The 16,552-nt window shown below is 33.2% G+C and overlaps 1 protein-coding gene across 4 annotated transcripts in view; it reads right to left on the bottom strand.

Annotated features, from left to right (window-relative positions):
* RYR2 (ryanodine receptor 2) overlaps nt 1–16,552 on the bottom strand; it is a 400,228-nt gene that overhangs the window by 24,744 nt on the left and 358,932 nt on the right. For 2 of the 4 annotated variants that reach the window (XM_035320403.1, XM_035320399.1), the window contains 7 exons: nt 16,418–16,491; nt 14,822–14,839; nt 6,127–6,207; nt 5,310–5,398; nt 3,870–3,998; nt 2,124–2,228; nt 80–161 (listed from right to left, as the gene is read on the bottom strand). In XM_035320403.1, the coding sequence (XP_035176294.1) occupies nt 80–161; nt 2,124–2,228; nt 3,870–3,998; nt 5,310–5,398; nt 6,127–6,207; nt 14,822–14,839; nt 16,418–16,491 (578 nt within the window). The remainder of the gene's footprint in view (nt 1–79; nt 162–2,123; nt 2,229–3,869; nt 3,999–5,309; nt 5,399–6,126; nt 6,208–14,821; nt 14,840–16,417; nt 16,492–16,552) is intronic. The other 2 variants (XM_035320402.1, XM_035320401.1) reach the window with 1 other exon arrangement.

Below are 16,552 nucleotides of genomic sequence, written 5' to 3' on the forward strand. Positions count from 1 at the left end.
GGAAAATGGAACATTAAACACAAAGGTGAAAATGTTGCTAAAGCAATTGTGAGAGAATTTCAAATTACACTTTACCTACCTTCCAGCATAGACAGCAACATGACAACCATATCCTTCTGAAGATCCATTAATTCTTTCAGTAATTCAATTTGACTGGAATCCTAAATAATGAATACAATATATATAATATCTATTGATTTCTTTGACATTCATATATGTGCATGCAGATTTCACCCTGTAAAAATAAGACTTAGAATTTAAGAAGCTATTTGGGTCAAAACTGGTAACACAGCAATAAAGCAATAATAAGGTATGTCTGCCTCTGTAAAGTTTCATGTCAGCTAAAATAAGTGCTGCTGTTAGTATAATCAAGTTCACAGCTATAAAGCCTTGTAAAAACAATAATGACAGCAGCACATAGAAGACAAAGTGTAACATGATTCAAAGTGATTTTATTTATTTATTTATTTATTTATTTATTGGTGGTGGGGAGGAACTTTTGCTCTGGAAACTTCTGGTTTAAAACAAAGACCAAATAATTAGCTTAGGCAAACCCCAGGTATAGAAAGATGCCATATGACAACATATTACAACATAAATCCATTAAGCCACACTCAACACCTTTGAAAAATGGTATTTGAACACGGTGCAATTAGTATATTCTTGCAATAAGAATAAATGAACAAAATAGCCCAAGTGAGTTCTGGAAGGCCCCAAGAGCTTGAGCTCCACACAAGAGAAAGACACCATCTCTATTTGTCATACATTTGGAGCAGACCGTGCTTCTGTCATTACGCAGAACAGTGTAACTCCACTCACTACAATGAACTTTGTTGAGCAAAGCTTCTTGGCTCTCTCCAAAGTGGCAGGGTATCATTATTTTCTAGATGTAATAGTTAAAAGATTGTATGAAACCACGCTGTACACAGCTGAGACTGGAATCTTGTCATTATTATGAAAACAAATCTCGCCAACAATCACATCAGATTTTTTAATCAACAATTAACTTTATATATTTGACTTCCTGTCTATAACTACTTGTATACTAGTTTCCACCTTGCTTTAGTTATTTAGGAAGAAAGCACAACAGTCACCACTGTGGCCTACCCAATCACTGAATGTTTTTTTCTATTCTGAAAATAACAAAGATGTTTCAAAATGACGATAGTATGTACATGGGCTTAGAAAGACACCTTAGGAAAAATTCATAGCATCCTTTGAAAGTCAACTTTCACTATGATGCTATCTACTGGAAAGTGACATCTATTTATCCGTAACAAATAAGAATCAGAATTGTAGCAGAAAAGTCCATAGATCTAAGTAACTTACCTATTTCCACTGGTAAAGTCCCAAGGGTTGGTAGGAAAACCATTTGACCAAGACTACCTCCATTTATGTAACACATTCAAAAATACTTACATGGATACTTCGTATACATTATAACTAAATAAAAAATAAGATCTAAAAACTTCATAGCCTTCAGAGTTTTATTACTTAACAACAACTAAAATGTTTTCAAGATTATGACACTTCTCTGAGAATGTTAAATTATTTTTAAATTACTTTTGACTTTCAATTAAGATGTGTAATATAAGACTAACTGCATTATTTTAAAAAGATAAAAAGTTGAAAAACACACTGCTTAAAGTTAGTATTCTTCCCATCTAATTTTAGCTCTGAAGAGCTGTTTGTGCTAGTCCTCTACACCATATTCTAAGGATAGATTACAATTTTTGTCTATTGAGAGTAGAAAAGGTTTAGATGTCTGCATTGAACTAGGCACCTGAACAGGGAAGATAGATCCTAGCTTGTGCAAAATTGCAGAAAACATGGAGGCAGAACTTTGATATGAAACATAGGAAATGGATTGCTTCTTTCTGATTTCAGGTTATATGCTTCATTTTCAGCTTCACTGAACCCTGTTACAAGCCTGCTGCTCATGAGCACTGTGACTCTGTAATTTATACCCTCAGCTTTGTTTTATTCTGTCAGCTCTGTCTCTTATTTTTCCTCATACCTCCACCATTAACTGTGGTAATTAGTTATTCAAACACACTAACGAGACACTTTACCATTATTATAAGTTAGCAACTTTAAAAAGAAAAACAAAAACAAAAAGATACCTGGGACAGCTTCATCTGCATGTGGGCAAACACATGAAGAAAACCAACTACAGCATCCCATAACCTGCTGTGTGCCAGACTTTGCTGATTCCCAGTACATGGCCCCTATTGATAATGCAACAAGAGAAGAAAAATAGGATTTATTTGAAAGGATCTAAACAAAAACAGAAAAAAAATATAGAGAAGCATAGTAGGGGGTCTGTCCTTTAAAAACTGCCATGAAAAGCTAAGTATATACAGATTTTTTTTATCTTACAACACCACTGACCATAAGCAATGCATATTTCTAATAGCCATTCTTCCTGTTTTAGCTGAGTCCCAATTCAGAAACATAAAAAGTATAGCTGTTGGCAAAATTAAACTGCAAATGTTAGAGAGGTACAAAATCTTCAAGCTGATTCTCAGGAATTACCTAATAAAGGCTTGATGCAAAATTGGTATAAGTGATAAGAGACTAAGATTCCTGATTTCCTTTTTTCCCCAGTATATTCCACCTGTTGTAGAAAGGAGTGCTAAATAATATTATTCAAAAAAATTCCAACTTCCAAAGAGCAGGATTACAAAATATTTTGAAACTTTAGAGAACAGTAAATAAAATCATTACTAGCTAACAATACTATTTGTGACTTGCCAAACATGTTTACAACAAGTACACGTATGCTCATGACTATAAGCTGCCCCTGCTCATATTTACACAGTCCAATGCTATCACCCATCATCCTCATGAAATAAAATACTATTTTCATAATACACATTTCCAATTGAAGGAGAACAATATAGTCTAATGGGATGTTCTCTAACCTGATTATATGTGGAAGCAAATTATAATATTGTTGATGGATTTACATGATAAATTAATTAAGAATTAAATTACGCCCAGTTCTTAAAATAGCATGAAAGAACTGCTACATTGTTATTTTGACAGAATCGATCACATCTGTAAATAGAGTTAAGGTTTATTACTATTTCATGAGGAGTACTGCAATTTCCAAATTCATTGTGCAAATTAGTTATCAGTTTGGTATTAAAAGTCTGGTCTTATTTTGCAAAAGCAGAATAACAATGATAAAAATGCTAAATTACGTTCAACACTCCCCTTTAGCAATCCTTAGTCGCACATTAAAAAATACATTAAAAGAATACAACCAAACCTGAAGAAATTTGCTTTCAAAAAAAGAAGAAGCCTTGCTGTTTGTGGAAGACCACAAAGGCAATGCCAACAATTTTAAGACGGCAAAAGCCAAGCAGTTAGGAAATAAGTGAAGCTTTCTTGCAGGACTTGCATTATGAAGCGTATATAATATGAACAAGTTACTTTTTTCAATACATTTTCAGATCAGTCATTCAGTGAACTACTCAATTTTTTATTTTCTGCAAGCAACCCGAAGCTGCCTTAGAACACAGTACATTTGATTTCTTCATTAGTCTGTCATTAGTTTTCTTTGAATCCTGCCAGCATGTCTTCTCATTTATCACAGTCCACCCCAAGTACATCTCTAAGTTATCAAATGTAACATGATTAAAACAAACTCAACCTACTATTCATACAACCAAAGGATGAGGGAGTAGTGCCAGCTATACAAAACTTCTTTTTCTACATAAATAAATGCACTAAAATAATTTTGAAGCATAAACGTATCTATATTATATCCCTATGTAGATTTTATCTGCCTGTACATTTTTTTTATTCCAAAGGTATTATTCATTTTCTCTCAAATCCATAAAATTACAAGCAAACTAATTTACCTGGATATACTCTGTGAGAGTATTGAAAACCTGTTTTGCAACCTGGATGGCTTTGGAAAAATTTCGTTGTCCTTGCTCATCAATAACGTCCTTCCCAGAATAATACCAATAGAAATCACTAATGGACTCCTAAAAACAGTTATGAGAAACATGAAGAGATTATGTACTCAAATTTTCTCTAACCAGTTTTTAATCAAGATCAGAAAAATATTAGCTAGGAATATAGTTCTGGAAATTATTTATTTTATGAATGTTCTTAAACAATCACAAAAATGTTTTAAACCCCATACAGGTTGTCAAGTATTATTTCAAGTATTTTCTTCTCATGGGAATCAATAGGAACAATAGTAAACTGAAACAAACAAACAAACAAACAAAAACACCTTAAAATCAAGATAACAAAAAAAAAAAGAGAGAGAGAGAGCTAGAATTGTTGGTATCTGCCATATCCTGCATTCTGAACAGGACTCAATAGTATGGCAATGTTGCATGCTGCTCATTAAAGTATCCCTCTTTATACTGTTTGCTTGACACTCAGTCAATAGCAGCAAATGTTGCTTTATGTGCATGATTCCTCTTTCTGTCTTCCTCAAATGAAACCTTATTAAAGTTTCAACAAAGTAAGCAATGGAATAGAAAACACTGTATTGTTCCTACAACTTCTACAGAATGTGTAAGGATAAATAGCAACATTGGTAACAACAGCAATTTAAAGAATACTGATTTTAATAGATTGGAATTCTTAGAAACCATACATACATGACTAAAGGGAAAATTTAACTAGATAAATAAAGATTAGACTACTCTTATGCTTTACTGCATGCCATCACATGGCTGTACATCTAGCTGACCAATGTTCAGACTGAATCAGAATATGGATGAAAAAACATCTGGCTGAATCTCAAGCTGAACAATAGAAAACACTTTTCAGTCACAGGGTAATCTCAGTCAACTACTAGCTGGAGTTTTATGCACTGATGCTAAGCACTTCCTTAGCATCTATCTACTTTCTGCCTGCGCTGGTTAGTTAACAGACTACTGAATTTTTGCATACAATGGCCTTTTACACTTTTGCCACCTTTACTCCCATAGGGCAGTGTAACAACACTTTAAGAATTGTAACCAGTAGAGAATTACAGGCTCTTTTTTCAACAAATTGGATTACAATGAACAAAATAAATGTAATCACAAATACATGTGCTTGTCTGATAAAGCTGAACATTTTATGATAAAGATCAAGTTCAACCTTGCTGTAAACAGAACTTTCATGATAGGAAACCACTTATTCCTGAAGGATATACCAGAGAAATTAAGAAACTCAGAGTTCCCACGTACAAGTATCTAACTTATGATTAAAATAAACTAAAAGTATAATGGTAAATATTGCACAAATGAAAGTCATTATCCTAATTTACTTTATTAGTACAGAAGTTAACCTACCTGAACTCTCAATAAGTAATCCACAGTGGAAATTATAATATTAACAGTTGTGTTGTTACCAGTCTGAGTTCTCAGGTAATTTTGAAAATCTAAAAATTGAAATAAAAGTTCAGTTTCATTTAAGTGCTAAAGACTTAGAAAGTGATTCCCGCAAATTAATTACAAGAAAAGTATAGCTTAAAGAAATAGATTTTTTGTTGTTGTTTTACCTTTTTGTTTTTTCAAAAAATTGTCTTTAGCATGCTGTCTTTCAGCATTTTATTGCAGAGATCACATCAGTCCATCAGCAAACCATAAGCCCAAAATTTGATTAATAACATATATTATGTTTAATAATATACATTTTCCTAAGTGACAGTGAAATCAAGTCTCCTAATTATACAATTCCTGATTACAAGGAATGTAAACAGGAACTGTTTATGTCCAACAGCTAATACAAACGATCATTTTTCTTTTTCTTTTTCTCAAAAATTGACTAGAAGTCATAAACCATGTACATTTTCCTATATAGTTTACCTTTCCTAGTCAGGTCAAGACTGAAAACTCATCATTTTGGAAACCCATGCCATTTCTACAAAGTTGCAACAGATTAAACAACCTGAGATTTTAATTACAAATAAATATTTTCCTAAATAATTACAAATAAATATTTTCCTTTCATGTCTAGCAGTAGCCTAGAAGGTACACTACCTTTCATAAATTTTTTATGAATACTGCCAAAATTACAGCAATGTAATACAGCAAACTTACAGCTTTATCTTTACAGTCATCTTTAAGTTACCGCCACATTGACTTAGCTGGAAGCCTGCCCACAAACCTGAGTTATGTCCTTCGCAAAGCAGTTGAAGAAAGCGGAAGAGGTCACAGGTGAACTCATCATCCTGCATCACTTTTTCTCCTGTAGAAAGGCCAGATGGAAGCACAGATTATCACAGGCTGCCAGCTAACACCCCACACCCCCTGCAGGAAATCTCCATATTTAATTTTAATTTTAAGAAAGAGAGAAAGGGAGAGAAAATTTATAGCCACCAGTCTACCTGAAGCACATATGACTCATGCTTGGCAGATAGTTATGTTATTTAAAACAATTCAATGATAAAACTTAAGTTTTGAGTTATAAATATGGCAGCATGAGCTTAGCAACATTTTAGAAATAATCCAGAATTTACATTCTCATTTAACTTTGCTGGGCATGAATGCTGCATTACATACAAAGGTTAGGATTAGATTAATATGGTTCTTATTCATCACAAAACAAGGTAATTATAAATACAGAAAATGAATTAATTGAACAGTAATGAAAATCATTCCTCAAATAAATTATTAGTTTTTAAAAGACCCTAGGAAAAAAAAAAAAAAAAGGGTATTTACAGTTATCTGCATTTTCAATAATCTTTTAGGCTGACATTTTTGAGGATTTATCACCTGCTTACTGATGATACAAAATGTATGTTGGGCTTTCATCTCCCTTGACAAAATAAAGCAATAAACTTATAATGAACTAGAACATGTGTCAATGTTCTTTGCTGAATTAAGCCTTTAAGTTCATTTTTTTTGTGGACAGATAATAACCAAAAGTATGAAGCTTCAAATTATGTTCTTGATTCTTCATTTTAAAACACTATGCTAAAAAGCCCTCTATTAAAACACCACTTTTTCAATTATATCAAAACATACAGTTAACTTTGTACACTGAACTGAAAAGAGGACAAAAAACCATTCACAAAGGAAAAAAATCACAACTGAAAAAAAAAAAAAAGGTAGAAGAACAGCTAATAAAATGACAATGGGACAACAATATAGGTGTATAAAATAATTAAAGATCACATATTAAAAGTCCATTTTAGGACTTCAGATAAATCTTTATAAAGTGCATATGGCAACAAAAATGGAAATCACAAAAACTTTATTTGAGAATATACATCATTTGACTATGTGGCCAAGTGTTATTTGTAGACAACATAAGGATAGGACAGAAAAATGTATCAAGATTGCAGAATAATTTGAAAGATTATTTTTTTTTAATGGGAAGATATTTTAGACTGATACGTGAACTTCCAAATCCCATGTCTATAAAGACAGTATTTTCCAGTGGGTGAACAGAAGGAAACCAGAAGAGTGAGTAAAAATTTAATATATATATAAATTATATATATATATAAATGTATATATAAATTTCTAACAATAAAAGCTTTAAAAAAGGTTATAGTCAATAATAATCACATTAAGAATTATTTGCATTGCTATATTGATCGATCACTAATTATAATGTATATTTATAAATTATCCTACTACAATTACATTATTACAGCTGGAAGTTTCAATATAGTGGTAGGACTTGGAAGCAAAAGCATTTTGAAAACTAGTACAAATATTTTGAAAGTACAAAATTGCACTCTTTCCTGTTACCATCAACAGGTAATGTTTGTTATTGAGAACACACATCACTCAAAAATATGCAAATACAACTTGTTGTAAAATATGGACATTAATTCTAATTCCAAATGTGTACTTATCATAGAATCATAAAGGTTGGAAAATACCTCCAAGATCATCTGGTCCAACCATCACCCTACTACCAACGTCATCCACTAAACCATGTCCCTAAGCACCACGTCCAACCTTTCCTTAAAAAGGAAAGGTCCCAGGAATGGTGACACCACCACCTCCCTCGGCAACCCATTCCAATGCCTGACCACTCTTTCTGAGAAGAAACGTCTCCTCATTTCCAACCTAAAAACCTCCCCTGGCACAACTTGAGGCCATTCCCTCTAGTCCTGTCACTAGCTATCTGTGAGAAGAGGCTGACCCCCAGCTCCCCACAACTTCCTTTCAGGTCTCCCCAGAGCCTCCTCTTCTCCACACTAAAAAACCCCAGTGCCCCCAAGTGCTCCTTGTAGGACTTGCTTTCTAGCAGCTTTGTTACCCTTCTCTGGACATGCCTCGATGTCTTTCTTGTAGTGAGGGGCCCAAAGATGAACACAGTACTTGAGGTGCAGCCTCACCAGAGCTGCAGGGGGACAGTCACCTGCTTGGTCCTGCTGGCTATGCTATTCCTGATACAAGCCAGGATGCCATTAGCTTTCTTGCCCACCTGGGCACACTGCCAGCTCAAGTTCAGGCGAGCATTGACTAGCACCCCCAGATCCGTTTCCTCTGCACAGCTTTCAAGGCCTGTAGTACTGCATGGGGTTGTTGTGGCCAAGGTACCATACCTGGCACTTAGCCATGTTGAACCTCATCCTACTGGCCTCTGCCCATTGACCTATACTACTGTCCAGGTCACTCTTATCATAGTGTCAAACAATATATAGTTATTTCTCCAAGAATCAGACAAATGCTGTAAATTACATTCCCTGACATTTTTTTCCTCTATCCCAGAAATAATACTATTTATATACTTTTTCATTCACGTAAGACTGAAAGCACCTTCAACTAATTAGGAATGAAAAAGAAATGACTGTTTCTGACAGTACTGATTAATGTATACATACAGTATACGCCCAATAATACAATGGGACAATATCAAGAGGTCCTGTGCACTTAAAAGTGTATTATTCAAAATGATATGCAGGTTCAGTCCTGCAAGATACTTTTGTATGTTGCTGGTCAAAGTCCAGAAAGTCCTGCAGGATTAGATTATATTTTTCTAACAGTAACTGAACTCTTGGCATGCTTAAAGTTACACTTGGTGTCATGCTTTGTTGATTGAAGTGAAAAATTATTTTTTGGAAAAAAAAAAAATAAAAATAAAAAAGCATTACAGAAAGCCAACTATTTTGTGGAGCCTGTACCTTCACACATGCAATGCATATAGTCGGACTGCTTAGATAGTAATGCTTTTAAATCACAACTCACAGAGAAAATTTGTGAGGACCCAACCATGTATTTCTTGCATATCAAGTTGACACTGAATAAAAGCCGTATAGACTACAGCATAAGTTATAGTTTTGTATTTTAAAAACTCTTTTTCTTGGCATCATATCAGTTAACGTTTCTCAGAACAACAAGGAAAACAATCCTCAAGTTAAAATGATTACACAGATTAGTCTATGATGAAGTCTTATCTTCTGGCTTTTAGTACACCCACTGGAATTTAAAAATGTAATAAAATGAAGTCCTATTTTAATATTAGAAGGGTTTGGGAGGGTCTTTTACTAAGCTCTGCTACAGAAAAATCACAAAATGAATGCAAGTTATTGGACAATTCTGCAAAAATCAAGTTGTGTTCAGTATGCCATCTCACATAAGTGGAAAGAGCTAATCATTTTAAAAATTATATATATAAACTAAATAATGATTAAACAAAACAGAAAAATAAAACACACACACAAAATATTTCAAACATCTTGGCCATACTAAGATTTAAAATAATGCTGGTTATTAATTTCTACAGCTGACCAAAATCTGACAAAAAACAATGTTGTTATTGTCAGGAATTTTATTTTTCAGATATTACTTACTGACTACAACAGTTGTCCTGTTGGAAACTACAGAACTGAAGTGCAGATCTATTTCTTTCTATAAAATCTAAAAGATCAACCTTTGCTGCTGTGCATACAAATTCATGCCAGTACAAACAAACATTTATCTAGATAATGTACTCACAAGTATGCACACTGTATACAATATGTCTTAGGTTGTCATGACACCATGCTCTTTGGCTTCTGTTGACATGATGTATATTTTGACCTATATTTGCTTAGACATATGCTGTAATAGTTAAAATGCTGCCATTGCTCATGCTGTATGGAAATGGTATGGCTACACACATGAAGGATTTATGTGTGTAGTTTTTTTGCAAAACTGATAGCTTGTGTTTGTGATGTATAGGAGGAATAGAAGTCTTGTAGAGGAAATGAAAATAAGATTGAATGAAAAATGAAATATTTATCTTTTTCCTTGAAAGTGCATGTGTCCAAGTTTAATAATTCTCTCTTTTTTTGTTGTTTGTTTGTGTTTATTTATCCTTAACATCCCTAAAAAAAATATCTGAAATCTATTTCTACTCAGAAATATTTGTCTGACACTACGTATCAGAGATGTATACATACATTCATGATTCATTCACGATTCACATTCATGAAAAGGGCTCCTTTTTGATGGCAGCTAAGCAAAAGGCAAATAGCCCCCACTGTAAAACAAGTGCAATTATTCTTATTACAAGACCCTGGCAATACTGGGTTGGATTCTGCCTACTGTATGCCTTTCACTTCTCAAGAATCTGATTCAAATAAGAAAAGCACTTGTTTTCTCACTAAGTGATGCATAACCATCTCTCTGAATTCAAGCTGCTTAAGTGACCTCCATAAATGCAAACACTGATTCAAATACAGTTATATGAAGGAGTAAAACACCACTACAGTGTAGGCTACAGTGGATTATATTGAACTTAGAAAACTGTCTCAAGTGTGACTATGTTAGTGAAGGACAAGGCATATTTATTGATTTCATATTATTTATGGCTGAAAATGGCCCTGATGTGTACACTCATTCTACCTATTTATTATAAAACATGTACACCACTCCCAGTCAATTAAATAACATGTACTTTTAAGAACTACCATCAGATCAGATTTCATTCTAAAATTAAATTTTAATAAAGTAAGCCTTCTGAGAACTTACGGAGAAACAAAATAATGAAATAACATTAAAAATTTAAAAATAAAACCAGAGCTTTACTAATAAAAAATCATTTACTTATAGTATTACTGGGTAAACCAGTAACCTCCTGCTGGTGTATGAAAAAACTAGCTGAAAACTAACTACTGATATTCAACTGTGGAGAAATAAATCAAACAAACAAACCCCCACACTCTGGCTTAAAAAATAGGTTTAAATGTTAAAATTATATTATTTCTACATGTGTGACCATTCTGTAGTTTGCAACACAAGATAGAACATGTGGAGTGTTTAGTTAAATTTGGTAGCACCCATCTAAAAGATTATAACCTAGACATTCCCCAGCTTGTACTTAAAAGTCCAAAATGTTTTTTAAATCATTATTCTCGGTATGATTTCTTGAATCTTTTAACATTGCACAATTACTGTTAAATGATGAGTTTAATTCAAAACAAAAAGTGAAGTTTAAATTCCTAAGCTCCATTTGATTACATAAAATAACAACCCTATTGAGGAAAGATGTATATCTTGCCAGAGTTAATTATGACTTCACTAAAGAAAATGGAATCTTTGCCATCAGTTAGTACTATGGTAGTGAGCTACCACTTACTGCTTTTCCCTGTCTGAAACCTGGACTCTGAAGGAAGAAATAAATGAGCCCAGTTCCATAAGTGACAAAGTAGCACATGACAAAGACTGTCAGCTAAGGGGCAAAAAAAGATCTACTCTCTTGAAATTTCTATTTCCATGTTATTATTTCAAAGATGCCTCTCAAATGCAGTATCAGTTAAATGCAACCGAGTTTTTTTTTTTTTCTTATAGTGATTCAGATTAAAATTGGGAGTCTAAAAATAGTTTAAAATTTCAGAATTTTATAGTCCAATACACTAACATTAAGGCTGTTGAAAACATAGTTTTCCAAGAGCATACGAACAGTAATGTCAATACAAATCCAATCAATGTGAAAGACTGGGACATTAAGTTTGCAGAGAAATGTTCTCTTTAAACATACAAATGAACAATAAATAAATAAATAAATAAACAAACAAACAATGCACAGTAAAGTAACAGCATTTCCAGAAAATGGAACTGGAAGTCAGAATGAATGAGAACTTTGATGCAAAATCTTCCTAATTATATCAGCTGGCTTGTTGTTCACTTGGAAACTTGGTCACCTTTCCACGTAATACAAGCTATAAATTAGGGATAATTATGAGCATGTCTTTTATAGAAAGTTATCTAGTTTAGTTATTTTACAAGTACTTCAGATTAAAAACTTGGAGAAATACTTTTCATTACAATACTTAAAAGATTTGAAGGATATTACTGTTTTGGGGAAGAATGTTTTTCTTGAATTATAGCTGAGCTTCAGGGATCTATCCTCATTCTTCTTTTCCTATCTGCAAAATTAGCCTGACGTATTTAACTACATTTACTGAAAACGGCATTTACTGCAAGCTTTCTCATAATGATGTAGAAAGAAGAGAGTTTCAAACTGTAAGTAATATTCACGCAAGTAGATTCATCGTGACTGTGAAATAAATATGGAAGAAAAATTTGGAAGAAAAATAATTCCATCTCAAAATGCACAAGGTTCCTTATGAAGTGTTTTGTGAGTTCTTAAAAGAAGAAAAATTTCAAAGTATCAGTCTGCCTAGCAGATATAAACTCTGCCTAGCAAAGATAAGATTATCTAAGCATAAACTTTTCACATGACGTGATAAATAAAGCAAATCTTTTAAAAGAGCAAAACACTGCACTTTCAAGATTATCTTGACCCAAAGTGAAATAGGTATGGGTGTTAAATGAAAAGATAATCACAAGATAATAAGCATCTATATGTGTCTTTTGTTTTGAACCTTTTTTCTTTTTTTTTTTTTTTTTTTTTTGTAAGGAAACAGAACAATCAAAACAGAATACGTACAGAAGAAACAACATCGAGTACATCACAAAAACAAGAAAGAAACACGTTTGCAAAAGAACCATCAATGTTTTTACCAGTGGGGATTCCAGGGTTTGGAAAGGGAAGGTAGTACCAGTCAGAGGAATATCAGGAAAAGGAGCTTAAAATGTGGACAGCACAAAGAAACAGTTGGAATAGAGCAATAAATCTTAAATCCGTCTCGACTCAGTTGCAGGACCTTCTGCCTATTGCCAAGGTTGATGTGGGACCAGAAACAACCTTTATTGTATAGCACTGCCCTTGATGAAAAGTTGACTTTATTCCCACTAGTGTCAACAGCAGCTTTTATTCATCTTTGGCAAGAATAGTTTCAGACTTAAAGGTAGTAAACTCAGTTACAGTTATTTATTAATATGCTTCTGCATTGAATTTGGATGACATGAGAAACAGGCCACAGTGCACATTTTATTTGCATCGCGCCATTTGCTCAGGAATCAATAAAATGATCCTCATAAAAAGTAATTCATTACTCTTAGAGTAAGTATGCCCCCCCCAAAAAAGGAATGGGGAAAAAAACAGTTCCATATCTATCATTGCTGCTTCCTTGGAAGTATTTTACATATTCATAGGTTATTCATAGGATTGCAAACAGACATACAATATCATGTATCCCATAAAATCTAGGATACCTGAAAAACGTTCCCTACAGGAGTTTCCCAAAAGACACACTGGCTGGGCTTTCATAATGCTATCAGGACTTAATACCAGTGGCTATCCAACTCTTATGTAAACTACTTTTCAATTAATTGAAAAAGGTGTGCTTCATAACATAAAAAATATTATTATTGAAGGTAGTATAATATCAAGAAAAAAGTAACATTAACAAGAAAAAGTACAACCTTTTTTTTGGTTTGGCTTTGTTTTGTTCTGTTTTCTTGAATTTCCAATAACTGGATATTCATCCATAAAAAAGTGCTGTTAGTAAATATTATCCCTTTGCATCAAGAAATATTTGTCACAGTATGATTACCGTATCTTGATATTGCTGCTGCTTGTCTGTAACAAAGAGAACTAAAACACATGATCTAACGGTAGAGTTCTGTTAATCTACTAAATGAAAATTTCCACTGAGAAAACAAACAAAAATCCAGATCCCCCAACAATCCACGTCAACATTTGGCTAATGAAAAGCCATCTGCTGTGTTTGAATTGTTTCTGCAGAATGGTATACACATTTTGTATTTTAAATTTTCAGTTCTCACAGTGATAATAACATCTCATGGCAATTGCTCCAGCAAAACTTTCCTTACTGGATTTTAGAGTACTGTAGAGGTATAAGAACCTTAGTACCTCAAGTAGCTTTCAGAGCAAGGAAAAGCTACCTGTAAATGTTGATTCCTATAAATCAGAGAAGCACCACACTTTCTGGTATAAACTCCCAGCCACATTAGATAAACCTAGCCAGTGGAAAGTTCTCTCCTCACTAACCACCCTCAAATCCTCACTGGATCCACCACTGATTTCCTGTGTTTGCACAAAACAATGCAGCAATAAAGCCACATTCAATGCACAACATAAATATTACAGGAGGACTATAACACAAAACTTTATGTATGTATAGATAAACTTTTTTTTTTTTTTTTAAACATTCATCCATCGCAAATAGTGGGCTTACTAAAATAAAAAGAAATAAAAAAAAAGGAAACAAAAGAAAAAATGAAAAAAAGTTTTAAAAAGCTTGCTGCTCTTACATCTAGTGTGCCAGTTACTGTGCAAATCCTGAGAAAAGGAGGAAGAACAATGTGGGGAGAGTTGACACAAAACCCAAAAAGTTTGGAATACACAATTACAATAATAATAGTAAAGAGCCAGTAGTTTAACAGTCTTACAGGAACAAAAAATCTAATGGTGTTCAGGAGCTGTACAGTGCTGACACAAAGCTAACAGCAGGAAAAATAAAGAAAATGCAGTTGTTTTTAATAATTACCACGCTCATGAGTGATGACTGAGGAAGGGAGGACATTTAGTTCAAAGAAAAGGAAACGGGAAAAAAAAAAGGAAAAAAAAAAGTTGAGATTTTTTTTTTAGCAAACATAAAATATACTTAGTTTTGGGTTTGGCAAAATTAGTTCTATACTAAAAGAGAAAGATAAATAAAGAGCAAAACAAAACAAAGAAAAAACTCAGATGAGGAAGTATATAAAATACTCTAACACCAGTATTAATTATGTTAATTATGCAGTGTTCAAAGAATTATTTATACCTGCATTCAAGATCTGGCTTTTCTAGAAATACAGGCAGCTGATTAAAAGAAAAATGAACCTGTGTCTTGACAGTCCATCTTAAAATTCAGTATTATAAATAGATTTAAATATTTAGTAATAGAAATATTGTCCAAAAGAGCAAAACTTTGTGCAGGATAATTTTCAGGAGAACATCAAAGTAACGGCAAAAATCTTATAGATAATTTTATCTGTGTTCAAACCACAATCATGTGACCAAAATTTATCCACATGGGTTCACTTTATTTTGTTTACTCACATAAATCTAGTAGGATTTGATTTATAATTTAAACTGTGGGAGCACTTTTAGAGAAACAGAATATATTATCAGACTTGAAGTAATCCAGTCAAATTTAATAGTTTGTGGTTTTGATTTGAGACAAGCAGTTGAATAATCAAGAAATATATGCCACATAAAAGAGCTACAGGCACAACAGCCGATGGGATACACAGTGTTGCAGGTATGAATTATGAGTGCCAAAATGCAATGATGATTACGCAGTCAAGCTTTTTTACCTTGATTTTAAGATAAAAACATGTTAAAAGATTAGGTCACTGTAGGATTTAAACATAAAAATATACCATAAAAAATATTGAAGATAAGTGGAGAAAATGTGCTTTGGTAGCTCAGTCAGTCACATAAGAATGAACCTAACAGTTCCAGACAATCACAGGAAGGGAATCGCAGAACTTACTGTCAGACAGAAGAAAGAACCTGACAGTGAACTGACAACACAGAAGGTAGAAAGCTAAATTGGCTCAAAGTCAAAAATGAAGTTTTTTTTTTTTTAATATTTCCCCACAAACAAACAGAAAAAGAGTATTTCTAAGCAGCAGCTTTCCCAGCAGACTTTTTTTTTTTTTTTTTTTCCCCCAGACAGCAGATACAGTTCTTTTGACCTCTAAAATTAAACTATATGCGTAACTAAATTGTCTGGTTTTCATTCTAGTCAAGACAGTTTAAGAAATCAGGTGGGAGCTTTTAATTTTTTTTTTAATTTTATGCTGAAACTGGCTGGGGACTTCTGAAATGTTTTACATGCATAAACACTGCTGTTTGTAACTAGAATCTGCTTTCAATTTTGCATGTAATATGGTCTTCACTTCTCCAGAATGTTGGGTAAGACTCCTTTGAGACATTTCTGAAACTCAACACATGCTAGTGATTTACTACTGACAAGCATGGGCTTTGGTCAGCCAATTAACTTCAGCCTCTCTCTATATATTTAAAGGTTTCTTTCAGATTTGCTTCTACAAAATGTAGAAAAGTTCACAGAACATTTCTGTTAAATTGATATTACCTGATCCCTCTTCGGTCACCATGCCAAGGCCTTCTGCTTTGTTCTGACGTTCGAATGCATTTAGGTCAAGAACACTGCAACGAGAAATATTGTATATGTGCAGTGATTCATGAAAAATGTGTAATATTTCAATTT

This window comes from Oxyura jamaicensis, chromosome 3 (assembly GCF_011077185.1).
Source record: "Oxyura jamaicensis isolate SHBP4307 breed ruddy duck chromosome 3, BPBGC_Ojam_1.0, whole genome shotgun sequence".
In the NCBI taxonomy this organism is placed as follows: Eukaryota; Metazoa; Chordata; class Aves; order Anseriformes; family Anatidae; genus Oxyura; species Oxyura jamaicensis.